At 57.6% G+C, this 12491-nt stretch overlaps 1 protein-coding gene across 1 annotated transcript; it reads right to left on the bottom strand.

The window, feature by feature from the left end:
- Positions 1–4529: 4529 nt before the first annotated feature.
- ACTB (actin beta) lies at positions 4530–9398 on the bottom strand. The gene is made up of 6 exons (XM_072877807.1): positions 9240–9398; positions 7714–7842; positions 7150–7389; positions 6185–6623; positions 5666–5847; positions 4530–5283 (listed from the first exon to the last, which is right to left on the bottom strand). The coding sequence occupies exons 2-6, from the start codon at positions 7834–7836 to the stop codon at positions 5140–5142; spliced, it is 1128 nt and encodes a 375-aa protein (XP_072733908.1). The 5' UTR covers positions 7837–7842; positions 9240–9398; the 3' UTR covers positions 4530–5139.
- Positions 9399–12491: the final 3093 nt, after the last annotated feature.

The raw sequence follows: 12491 nt of genomic DNA, 5'->3' as shown, positions 1-12491 counted from the left end.
GACTGGAGCGCTGGAATTTCCAGTTACGTGTATGCTTCGGGAATTTTGTTCATAGAATATGTGTTTTAAAGATGACCCACAAAGGAAGATGAATAGGTTGCTGCTTTCTTCCTGCTTGATTGTTGCCATTTAAGGCCATGAATTAGATTAGGGGTAGACTGGGGGTTTTGCTTAGAAATAGCAAGTGCCTCAAGTTTTGATTACCTATTTTGCTTCTAGGCCTGTGAGAAGGCTCTGGAGTTGAAGAGGAAAATCCCTCAGCCCTCAAATGAGGGAGAGCCTCAGTAAGAGAATTTGTACCTGTTTTGTTTGTCATGTGTTTCACTTAAATAGAAGGCAATGACAAATTAAATCCGGAGGCCCTTCAGTCAAGACCGACTTGTTTGACATCTGGGAAAATTACCAACCTACCATATTTGCAGTCATCAGGGAAAGCAGAGACCAGGGTGGAGGAGACCTGCATTTCCAATGCAAATGGTAAATAAAATCATCAGCAGGGCCCATAAGCAGAGTAAAGCCCTGCCTAGAGAGCCAGATCGGCTGGAGTAGCCTGTGTTAGGAGTAGCCATGGGTTCCCTCCAGCCCTGGGGCGTGGATGGACCAGACAGCAGTTGACAACCCTGAATAAGAGCTGGGAAGAGAGATAGGTATAAGAACCTCCCAAGGAGAAACCAGGCTTGCAGCAGTTTGTAAGAGGAGGCGCACTTGGACTCATGATCCACCAAATAAATGAGCAATGTGGCAGTGTAGATAAGACATGGAGGTTAAATATAAGGCAGCAGCAGGACATCAGATGGGCGGTAAAAGAGGAAGGAAATGAACAGCTACACTGAACTCTGGCATTTCTCTTGATGGTCGCTGGGAGGTGGCCAGACAGTGAGAGGAGAAACCCTCCCTGCTGCGCCTCACTTCAGGAACGCTCTTCTCAGTGTGGGCTCTTGGGAGCCTTCTGTGAAGATGGGTTCAGTTCAGGGCTGGGCCATCTCAGGGCAGACTTTGATCATATGACTAATACACAGTTTTCTTAGCCCAAAGAAGGTAGGCACATATCATGCTGTCCCAGTCCAAGAGGGCAAACAAACAAATTAATGCTTAGTATCAAGATATTTTGCTCTGTATAAGACAAAATCTCTTAACTGTTCAAGGCCAGACTGACCTGGGGCTTTTATGTTTTTCCCTCTGGAAAGTCGTGGGTCATTTCTCTCCTCTGATTATTCTTAAGAATGATACAGTCTGGACATCTCATCTTTTTGTCAGCATGACTAAAGCCCAGCTGGACTACAGTGGCCAGAGCACTTGGTAAGCTTGGGTGAACTGCTAGCTCCACTGCTGTAAGTGATTTTCAATACTTGATATGGTTTAGTACAGTAAGGCCTGCTAAAGCAGATTACAGATGGGTATAATACAAGTCAGGGCAGGCTCCAGGTCAGCAATCCCTCTGCAAAGACCAACTTCAAAGACCAGGACTCCTCCAAGCACAGCTGATACCCACAGTCCCATCCATGAACTGATACCTCGGAAAGTCCATTTTCTGAAGCTGACACTTTGCACACTCAGAGGGGACTTCTGCGAGGAGGCCAGTTTTGTTTGAATGCTCTGGGATTTCCTGGGACTTTTGCATGCAGCCAGCTGGCACCTCTCCTGACGCAGCACACGCTCACTAATGAGAGAATGGGACCCCCCCCACCAAACAGGGACCATTTCTGGTCAACACTCCCTGACACGGCTAAGAGACAATAAGGCCCTTCAGGGCTAAATCCTGAGAGCCACAATTGTCTCCTTTGCCAAGGACATCACTAATTCCTGGCAGTGGCTTGATTCCATAAGCGGCTCAGTGAGGTGACTTTCCAGGTCAACAGCTAATTACAGGTGAAGTGCCAGTGACTGTCTCCAGCAGGAGCGAAAGTTGGGAGCTCTGGGGAAAGAAAGGGTGTAAAACATGTTTGCTCAGCTCGGTTTAGCTGAGCCAGCTCCGCCCGGGCAGCTAAAGGGAGGCGAGAAAGGGCTGGGTGGCTTGCAAGGATCTACAGCTGAGTCCCACCATCGCCGCAGCCTGAGAAATCCTGGTACCTCACCACTGCTGAGCCAGACGGGACATGCTCAGCCTGGCCCGTGGGTGGCTGTTTTAAACCTCCTGGTCCCCCCACAACCCCAGGCTATTTGTGTGCTGGACAGGAGGAGGAGGAGGAGGTAACCAGGGGACTGATTATTCCCTACACATCTTCTCCTTTGAATCTTGCCCATGGCTGGTGGTTTCAAGAGCCAGGACATGGCTAAACCAGCTCCTCTACCGCCCTTCCCGTGACAGGCCCCTTGGCATTTCCCCACCTCTGTGAAACAGCGAGGGGCAAACCAAGCCCTCCAAAACACGATGATGGAGAAACTGTGGTTAAAAAAAAATCCCCCCTCTTCCAGCATCTGGCGTTCCTGGGAGGAAATCACCCTGGGCTCCCCCCTGCTCGCCAGAGTCGGGAGCAGTGAGTAATGCTCACAGGCTTCCCTGCCCGGCACCACATTCTTTTCTCCAGCATGTAATGGCCCAGAGGAGGAATAAACCAAGCCTTGCTGGAGCAGCCTGTGGAGTAGCTGTGCATGCTGCGGCCTCATGCTGGAGAGGCATCGGGAAGGGCTGTGAAAGGCTCAGCCTCGTTTTACTGGGGGGCCTGGTTGCCTGGAACAGCGAGTGAAATAAGGAGAAAGGAGAAAAAAACACCCTGCAAAGTGTTAACTAATAGAAAGCTTTGCCTGCTGTGCTCTGGAGCATGAAAACCAGCCTGGCTCCCCTGCGCCCAGCAGCTCTGCACCAGCCCATCACTCACCCTCTCCCTGTGCCCACACCTCTCCCCCCCGAGCTGCTCTCGGCCCCCGGCATTTTGCTGCTCTGTGGTTTCTCCCTCACTGCCACCATCATCTCTTCTGTTCTTTGTGTCTCAACACATTTTTCCACAGCAATCAGTGACCATTTCAGGGATGGCTGAAGAAAGGCGCCCCATTTCTCTATTGCCATCATCTCTTCTTGCCTCCTGGCCTTCTTCCTGCCCCGCTCCCACCAGCTCCCTCCCTAGGAGCTGCCATTGCCTCCTCCTCACCCCATTTCCCCAAGAGCTCAGGTTATAAACCCAGTTTGGGCCTTGCTCCAACCTGTTTCACCTCCCCTGTTGCAAACTGGTGCTTCCAGTAACTCGTCTGCCCAGCCCAGTGTCTGCACCTACAGCCCTGCCAGGCTCCTACTGCACCCGGGGCAGCTGGGAGGAAGGCTGGGGAGATGAAGGGCAGAAACCAGCAGGTCCACCCTGAATACAGCGTGATGCCAGAGCAGGATCAGGCCAGGCAGAGGATTAAAGAGCCAACGGAGCCTGTTCCCTGCCTTTCATCTGCTGTCAGCATGACACAATCACAGCCATTAGCTCTTCAAAGACAGGCAGGTTGGAGGAGCCCTGGGAAGCCAGCACGCCTGTGAGCAAGGCTCCAAGGTCTGCTCTGCCCGAGTTGGCAATGCACAGTGTCACCTGGCTTTGCTCTCCCTGGTCCCTGACCTGGCAGCCTTGGTCCTCTCTGTCTCCTTCCTTCCACAGCAGTGGCTCCTGGATCTCATGGGCTTTGCTGTGCCCAGTAGGGTCTCAGCTCCCAGCACAGCTTTGTGAGGGTCCCAGCTGTGGCTGCTCCTTTCCACAAAACTGGAGAATTTGATCCATCAAACAAGGCTGAAGCTTCACAGAAGGGTCAGCAGCCCAAAGGACAGGGACAGAGCCGAGCAGCCTTGCAAACCTCCTTCCCAGCAGAGGCTGGTATCTGCACTGCCCAAGCAAGCCCTGGAGCTGCAGGTGTCACTCACCATGCAAGAGCATCCTCCCTCCCCACACCCCTTTCCCAGCCCTGTCTAACAGCCCAGTGGCCCTGCTCTCTGAAGTCAATTTTTTCCACTTCACAAGACTTTCTCTTGCCTTCTCCTGAAAGCCACTCCACCCAGCAAGCAGTTTGGCAGAGAGCGTGAATCTCCCAGCCTGAACCCAGGCCTCCCTCCCAGAGCAAACCAGAACAGACAAGCTCAGGCACCTGGTGCAGGGAGAAGTGGGGACACTGCCCCACAGGCCACGGAGGGCTGCAGACTAGCCCCAGGAGCCTTGGCTAAGGGAGAAGCCAGCTGCTTTAGCAAGTTCATGGCACCACCACCCCACTTACTTTCATCAGGCCAAAGCTAGTCATACTGCACCAAGGAGAGACATTTCAGAGGGTGCAGTTGGATCCCCACTAGGCCCAGCTCCTCCAGCAGCTCCCTATTGCACACCCTGGCAGTATCTGGAGACCTCCGCAGCCCAGGGCAGCCTTGGAGACCTGCAGGTTTGGCAGGCTCAGCTCTTCCCCGCTCTATCACCACAAGCCATCTGGCTCACGCACCAGACAGCCCGCAGCACTGGCATCCACCGCGGTCAGATAGCTGACCTGTGCAGCCTGGCAAGGCTAGATCAGAGCATGTAGTAACTGTCAAGAAGTGGCATGGAAGAAAGAAAATGAACAATCAACACCAGTCAAGCCTCTATAGTGTGCACTTTTATTTGGACTGGTCTTAAGTCAGTGTACAGGTAGCCCCTCCCTCCCCCACATACTGGCACCACTTCTCCTAGACCCTGCGGGGGACTGTAAAGCCTTCATTCACATCTATCACTGGGGAACACAGCCCACTTGCTTGACAAATCGAAGAGAAAAAGGATCAAGTGTGTTTTGTTTTTAAGGCGGAAAGATACAAAAAGACACTTGTTGGGTTACATAATTTACAGACAAGCCATTATAACCTAACACCAGTAACTGGCATCGGCTCCCTCCGAGCTGGGCTGCTGCCTTCACAGAGGCGAGTAACTTCCTGTAACAATGCATTATAACAATATTTGGAATGACTATTAAAAAAAGAAACAAATGTACAATCAAAGTCCTCAGATGCATTGTAGAACTTTGGGGGCGTTCGCTCCAACATGTTTCATTTCAAGACTGCTGCTGACACCTTCACCATTCCAGTTTTTTAATCCTGAGTCAAGCGCCAAAAAAAAAAAACAAATAAAGCCATGCCAATCTCGTCTTGTTTTATGCGCATTTATGGGTTTCATTTCATCACAAGGGTGTGGGTGTTGGTAACAGTCCGGTTTAGAAGCATTTGCGGTGGACAATGGAGGGTCCGGATTCATCGTACTCCTGCTTGCTGATCCACATCTGCTGGAAGGTGGACAGGGAGGCCAGGATGGAGCCTCCAATCCAGACAGAGTACTTGCGCTCAGGTGGGGCAATGATCTGCAGGGAAGAGGAGGAATCGGTCAGATGCATAGTGTCACACTACACTCACTGCTCACACGTGGCCCTGCAAGACAGAGCTGCCCAATTCCCTTCTCTAGCCCTGGCCAAGACACCATGAAGTCCAAAAAAGGCCTAAGACACAGCCTCACACACCCACCTGCCTCCCCCCTCCGCCTTTGCAGCCAGTATTTACACCAATCCCATTATTCATATGGTTGGGTGGATGCCATCTTGTCCAGAGCAAGGCCACTAAGGCTGCACCAGACACAGAAGTATGGTTTCTATCTTTTCTAGGAGGAGTTTAGCTTACCCCCCACCCACCCACTCTGCATTTCAGCATTAACAGGGGTGCTGAGAGGTTCCCCTCACTCCATCCTACCTTGATTTTCATTGTGCTGGGTGCCAGGGCTGTGATCTCCTTCTGCATCCTGTCAGCAATGCCAGGGTACATTGTGGTACCACCAGACAGCACTGTGTTGGCATACAGGTCCTTACGGATATCCACATCACACTTCATGATGGAGTTGAAGGTAGTTTCATGGATACCACAGGACTCCATACCTGTGAGAAAGAGGCAGTCTCAAGTCAGCAAGGGCTCAGACACAGCCAAGGAAGCCTGAAGAGCTACTATGGGCAACCATGAGACCAGCAGCCCCTTCAGCAGGAAGGCAGTACAAAGCCATGGCTCCAACAGGCTCGACCTCCTGTTCTACTGTCCCAAGTCCCTCTAACAAACAGCTTTAAGGCTGTATGGAAAGCAAGGCTAACTGGTGGGACAGCACAGACCTTGCTATGGACCAGCAGTAACATGGTAACTGGCTGCCATGGTCTCCAAGTCACCCTTTACAGAAAGGAACATTGAGGGGGGCACAGGGTATCCTAGAAGAGTTGGACTTACCCAAGAAAGATGGCTGGAAGAGGGCCTCAGGGCACCTGAACCTCTCATTGCCAATGGTGATGACCTGGCCATCAGGGAGTTCATAGCTCTTCTCCAGGGAAGAGCTAGAGGCAGCTGTGGCCATCTCCTGCTCAAAATCCAGGGCAACATAGCACAGCTTCTCCTTGATGTCACGCACAATTTCTCTCTCGGCTGTGGTGGTGAAGCTGTAGCCTCTCTCTGTCAGGATCTTCATGAGGTAGTCCGTCAGGTCACGGCCAGCCAGATCCAGACGGAGGATGGCATGGGGGAGGGCATAACCTTCATAGATGGGCACAGTGTGGGTAACACCATCACCAGAGTCCATCACAATACCAGTGGTACGACCAGAGGCATACAGGGACAACACAGCCTGGATGGCTACATACATGGCTGGGGTGTTGAAGGTCTCGAACATGATCTAGGGAGAGAAAAGAAGGGGTTGAGTCAACAGCAAAAAACAGGTTCTTGCTACAGGCCTACGCCAAGTCCATGCAAGCGGTTTTACTTTTGTCCCCAAGGGACTTCTCTCCACTCCCCCTCGAAGTCCATGCTTATCTTGCCTGGTCTCCACCCACACCTGCCAGGTCAGAGCCTGAGCAGGGACACCACCCACAACAGACCCATCCACATGTCACAGCAAGGAACAAAACAAATGCCAAGTAAACTACAGTACAGTCACTCAAGGCTGGTAAATGGATTAGTGTGTCTAGTCAGAAACAGCAGTTAGACAAGTTGCTAGTTCAGTCTCAGAGAAAGCCAGCTTAGAAGAGCAAACAAAACCTGTCAAGGTCCAGCAAAGAGGAGACTCAGGTCAGGAAAGGAAAACCCTGTAAAGATGGCAAAAAGGGAGAATAGTGGTGAAGGAGGAGAGAGGACAACATGGAAGAGGAGAGCTGGCCTGCAGCAACATCTGCTGTAGCTCCAAGCTCCAGAGTTTTACACACCTGTGTCATCTTCTCTCTGTTGGCTTTGGGGTTCAGGGGAGCCTCTGTGAGCAGCACAGGGTGCTCCTCAGGGGCTACTCTCAGCTCATTGTAGAAAGTGTGGTGCCAGATCTTCTCCATGTCATCCCAGTTGGTGACAATACCGTGTTCGATGGGGTACTTCAGGGTCAGGATACCTCTTTTGCTCTGGGCTTCATCACCAACATAGCTGTCTTTCTGGCCCATACCAACCATCACACCCTGCACAACAAAGAAAAAGCAGTAAGCACAGCTGAAGGACAAGCCCCACCGGGTGGATAACCTTCTTTTCCCAAAGCTGGGTCTCCCACTACTGTTCCTCTGCTGTCCCCACTCTATCAGGAGAGGCATTCGGCCAACTGCTCCAACACACACTGCACAAAAGCTCTGCAGGAGGCTGTGTTCCCCACCAGCTGTTTTGCAGTGCAGAGGCCTCTTGTGTTATAAAGCCAAATGAAAGGGTTTCTCAAAGCTTGAAGGCTCTACAGGAAGCATTTCCACCGAAAGCTCCTCTCCTGTCCGGTAACAGGCACCCCAGCCACCTACCTGATGTCTGGGGCGACCCACGATGGATGGGAAGACAGCACGGGGGGCATCATCCCCGGCAAAACCGGCCTTGCACATACCGGAACCATTGTCAACAACGAGCGCGGCAATATCATCATCCATGGCTGGCTGCGGAAGAAGAGGAGAGAAGGAGAGACATCAGCATCCCCGCTCACGCACCGGCCACCGAGCCCCGCGGCGGGAAGGGAAGGCGATGCCGCCAGGGCCTTCCCCACCCATTTCCTTCCTGCCGCCGCGGCACCGCTTCGCCCGGCGCCCGCTAGAGGGGGCGACGCCTCCCAGGCTGCGGCGCGATTTGGGACAAAGGAAGTCCCTGCGCCCTCTCGTTATTACCATAAAAGGCAATGGATGCGCCGCGCCGGCCCCGCTCGCCGCCGGCTTTCGGGGGGACGCCGGCAGCCACTCCCCCGGCCACGCCCCAGCACCCCGCCGTGTGCCAGCCGGCCGGGCTCGACGCCTCGCCGGGCTCCCCGCAGCTCATGCACGGTGCTCGCCCCGGGGGAGAGCGGCTCGGGGAGCCCGGAGCCGCCCCAAAAGCGCTCCCGCGGCCCCAAGAGGGCCGCTGCAAGGAGAGCGGTAGCCACCTCGCCCAGCCCGCTAGCCGGGCGTGACCGGGGCTCTGCCCCGCCGAACAGCGGCAGCACGGGTGGGATTAAAGCCGGGGGCTTACGCGATTGCCGCCCGCCCCGAGGGGGGGGAGTTCAGCCCCGGCGCCCCCGACAGCGCCGGTTTAATCCGCTGGCGAGAGGGGGGGGCGGCGGCAGCGGCCGGCACATGTTGCCAGCCCCGCACGGGGCAGCCTGGGAAGTGTAGTCGCTGCCCGGAGCGGCCAGGCTGCCCGCACAAGGGCACGGCCGCCGCCCGGCCTCACGGGGGCTTCTCCCCTTCTCCCCCCCACCCCCTGCATGCAGCTTTTGTTCTCGTGCAGCAGCCTCGCCCTCCGCAGGGGTGCCGCCCCCCTTCCCCTGCAAGAAAAAGCCACCGGGGCTGTTTGCATGTGCCCGGGCGGGGGGGAGGGGGGGGACCGCGCCCCTCCCCAGCGGGGGACAACGCCCCCAGGCCCAGCCGCGCCGCGGGCCCCCCGAACCCCCCACCGGCGGCTGGGGGAGGGGGCAGCGTGGAGCAGACAAAGCCCCGCGCCCCGTTTCCCCCCCCCACCGCCGCTCCCCGGGACACAATAGCCGAGCCGCCCGCTCCCCCAGCCCCACGCACGGCCGCCAGCAATCCTCTTAGAAGGCGGATTAGCCCCACGGGCGGCAGGGGGGCGACCCGCACAGCCCCCAACCAGCACCCCGAAACCCCTGTGAGAGCACCATCTCCTTCCCCATCCCCTAAAATATGGCAGCGCACGGCGGCCCGGGCTCCCCCACCACCACCCCCAGCAAACAAAGGGCGCCCTCAGGAGCGAGCGCGCCATCTTCTAAATAAGCTTAATCAACCAAATATTAATAAGAGCAACGATTTAACGGCGGAGCGCGGAGAGGAGCCCCCCCGGTCCCGCTCACCTTCGGGGAGTTGCGCGGTCGGAACCGGGGCGGGCGGCGCGAGGCGGCGGCGGGAGCGGGGCGCGCGCGCGCGTGAGGCAGGCAGAGCTCGCAGCGGCTCCCGCCCGCCGCCCGCCCTCCCTTTTATTGGGCCGCCGCCGCCGCCGCCTCGCCATAAAAGGAAACTTTCGGAGCGCGCCGCTCTGATTGGCCCCTGCTGCGCCTCCCCGCCTCGTGCCGCCCCGCCCCGCCCGGCGCGCGCGGCAGCGCCCCCCGCCCTGCAAAGAGAAAAAATATTGGGGGGGGAGCAAAGCAAATGGGGGAGTGGGGCGCGGGGAAGGGGGGTGGGTGCAGCCCCCCCCAGTTCCACTCTGCTTCGCTGGGGAAGGGGGCTGTCGTCCCCGTGGTCGGCCCCCCCCGGGGGTCGCGGTGGCCCGGCCGCCGCCGTGCAGCCCCCCGGAGGGGAGCCGCCGCAGCCCTCACACAAAGCCCCGTGGCGGGGGGGGGGGAGGCCCGGCTCGATCGCCGCCGGGCGGTGCGGGAGCCGGGGGAGGCGGCTGCAGCCCCCCAGGAGGGGATGGGGCTACCCCTGGGGGCAACGTGCTGCGGGAGCCCGCTCCCCCCGGGGGGGGGAGGTGGCTCCTGCCTGCTCCTGCCTGCTCCTGCCTGCAGCGCTGCCCATCGCCCTGGCCACGGGGAGGGCCCGTCGCCTGCACCCCCAGGCGCGGGGCAAGCACCGGTAACCCCCGCTGGGTCCCGGGCTGGAGCGGGACGCGGGGCCAAGTTCAGTGCTGATGTCAGCAGGCAGCGGCGACACGGCTGCTGCCAGCCCGCTGCCAGGCCCTCGGCCCTTGAACCCGCCCGGGGAACGTCGCGGCCGGCTGCGGGCACCGTTAAAGGCCGCGTCCCGGCGGCCGTACCTGGGTGAAGGAAACGCTGCCCTGGCTCTGACTCGGGCGCTGAGTCAAGCGGGGGGCCCTGGCCCCCGCTCCCCGTCCTGCGCCGGGCTGGCGGGGGTCACTGCGGGAGCAGCGATTTGGTCAGATTCGGGCAATATTTGTTTCTGTCCTCTTTGATCCAAAGCTTGCCGGAGCGGGAGACGCGGCCGCTCCTGCCCGGGCTGCCTTTCTGCAATTCCCTCTTTGGCTGTTACAGCCAAATACTGGTTGGAAATAAAGGCGAGGGCAGCGTCCACGGAGCAGCAGGCAGCGGCGACAAGAGGGCTTTGCGTCTCCAGAGCGTTATGTGAACGCAGGCTGATTAATCAAGTTAATTAAGCAGCCCTGTAAGTAAAGTAGCAGCAGCCACTCGCAATCTGTTGCCGGTTGGAAGCGCGCAGACTTCGATGTGGGGACCTTGCGTGCCTAGTCTCAGCGGTTTGAAAACAGCAATGACAGGGGAAAAAAAATTAAAATCTGGGGGAAAAAAATGCTAAAAATGCCTGTTCTCCACGGGACACCCCTCGCCCGGCATCGCGGGGGTGGGCTGGGGGAGCCAGCCCTGCCATCGGGGTCTTGCAGCCTGTGCTGGCGAGCTCTTTGTCACTGGGATGCTGCAGAGATGACCGTGAGGATGAGGATGGGGCCTGGAGGATGGGCCCCCTCCCCAAACTGCCAGCCGCCGTCCCCAGCGGGGGGTCTGGCCAACGTGGGGGGGGCCCAGGCGTTATCACCCCCCCAGCATTGCTCCCTGCTGTGGGACGAACAAAGCAGGAGAGCAGCAGGAGGAATCTGCAAAAGCCCGCTGAGATGGAGATTTGCAATTACCTGGGGGGGGCAGGGGGGGATTGGAGGAGACGGGACAGCAGGGGTGGATGGGAACACGAGGAGCAGCCCTTTTCCATGGGACGGCATCCCCTTCCCCAGGAGGACCTTGTCCAGGAATGGTGGAGGTGCCCCCACACCCAACACCATGACTGCTCCCAGATGGGTGCTTTGGAGGGGGTGGTGTGGAGTGGAGGGACAGGAGCCCCATGGGCTCTGCTGGGCCACCCCAGGGCCATGCCTCCTCCCTCAGGGCAGAGGCAGCCATGGTGATGGACCTGCCCTGCCGGGCCACACTGTGGCCATGCCTTGTTCCCTCCACACTGGAGATGGCCACGGTGATGGACCTCCCTGCCAGGCCACCTTGGGACCATGCCATCCCCTCCGCACTGGAGATGGCCATGGTGATGGAGCAGAGATAACTCCAGCACACAGGGACTGTCCCCACGGGAAGCCCTCGGTGGAAGGAGACCCAGTCTGGGCGAGCTGGGGTTTCTGCAGGGCCGTGCTGGAGCAGAGCTGCCTCTGCATGGTCGTTTCCCTGCCGCCTCAGGTGGCTCGTGCAAGATCTCTGTATCGCAGCTTCCCTTGCAGTAAAATGGGAGTCATCGTTGTTAATTACCTACCTCACAGGGAATTAATTAATGTTTGTGCTCCACTTTGAAAAGGCTGATTATTAATTAGAAGATTCTACGTCAAATAAGGGGAGCCACAAGGCATGGGTACAGCTGATGGCCCTTGCGGGTGTAAAGCGTGGTCCACGATCGTGCTGATAAGGGGTCTGCAGGTAACAGCAGCGGGAAAAAGTCCTACAACAGCACTGGGGTGATGAGTTTGGGACAGGGAATGTCAGCAGGAGGTCAGGACCAGGTGGGGAGGCCACCGTGGCTCATGGGGGTCTCGGTCAGCTGGACGGGGGCCTGCATCAGAGGGACGGGATGCTCCATCTGCTGCGTCCTGGTGAGCTGGTTGGGTGGAGCGGGGCTGGGGAGCCAGGTATGCAAGACAGCCCATGAGGCGGGGAGGGGAATTACCGGGCAATTAGCATCTCTTGATTATTGGACTGAATCAGAAAGCAGTCAATCTGCCAGCATCCGGCGGGCAGTACCACCGGCCCCGCATCTCCTGGCTTTGGGGGGCAGTGGGATTTGGCCTCAGTGGGGATGGCAGGATGTGGCCCGCAGCACACGGCCAGGTGCCACCGCTTCCTCCCAGCTTGAAGACACTTTGATAGCGAAGCCACCAGCCAGTCACCATGTTCACCACCCAGACCATGCACGGTGTGACGGACCAAGCCGGCTCCGCTGGCCACGGCTCGGGGCTCTCCTCCCATCTGCTCCTGGGGTGTTGCAAGAGCCGAGAGGAGAGAAAGGGGAACCGAGCAAAGAGGTCCCTGGCTGTCGTGTCACCCTTGGGCAGACATCACAGGCTCCTGAGTTTCCCTGTTTTGCTTCACTTCTCCCTGCGCGTCCTTGGCGCTCGCCTGGCCCCAGCTCTGGACAAAACTATC

Source organism: Ciconia boyciana, chromosome 13, assembly GCF_034638445.1.
Source record: "Ciconia boyciana chromosome 13, ASM3463844v1, whole genome shotgun sequence".
Lineage (NCBI taxonomy): Eukaryota > Metazoa > Chordata > Aves > Ciconiiformes > Ciconiidae > Ciconia > Ciconia boyciana.
Note: the sequence above shows the minus strand (reverse complement) of the source record. Positions and strands in the feature narration are given on the sequence as shown.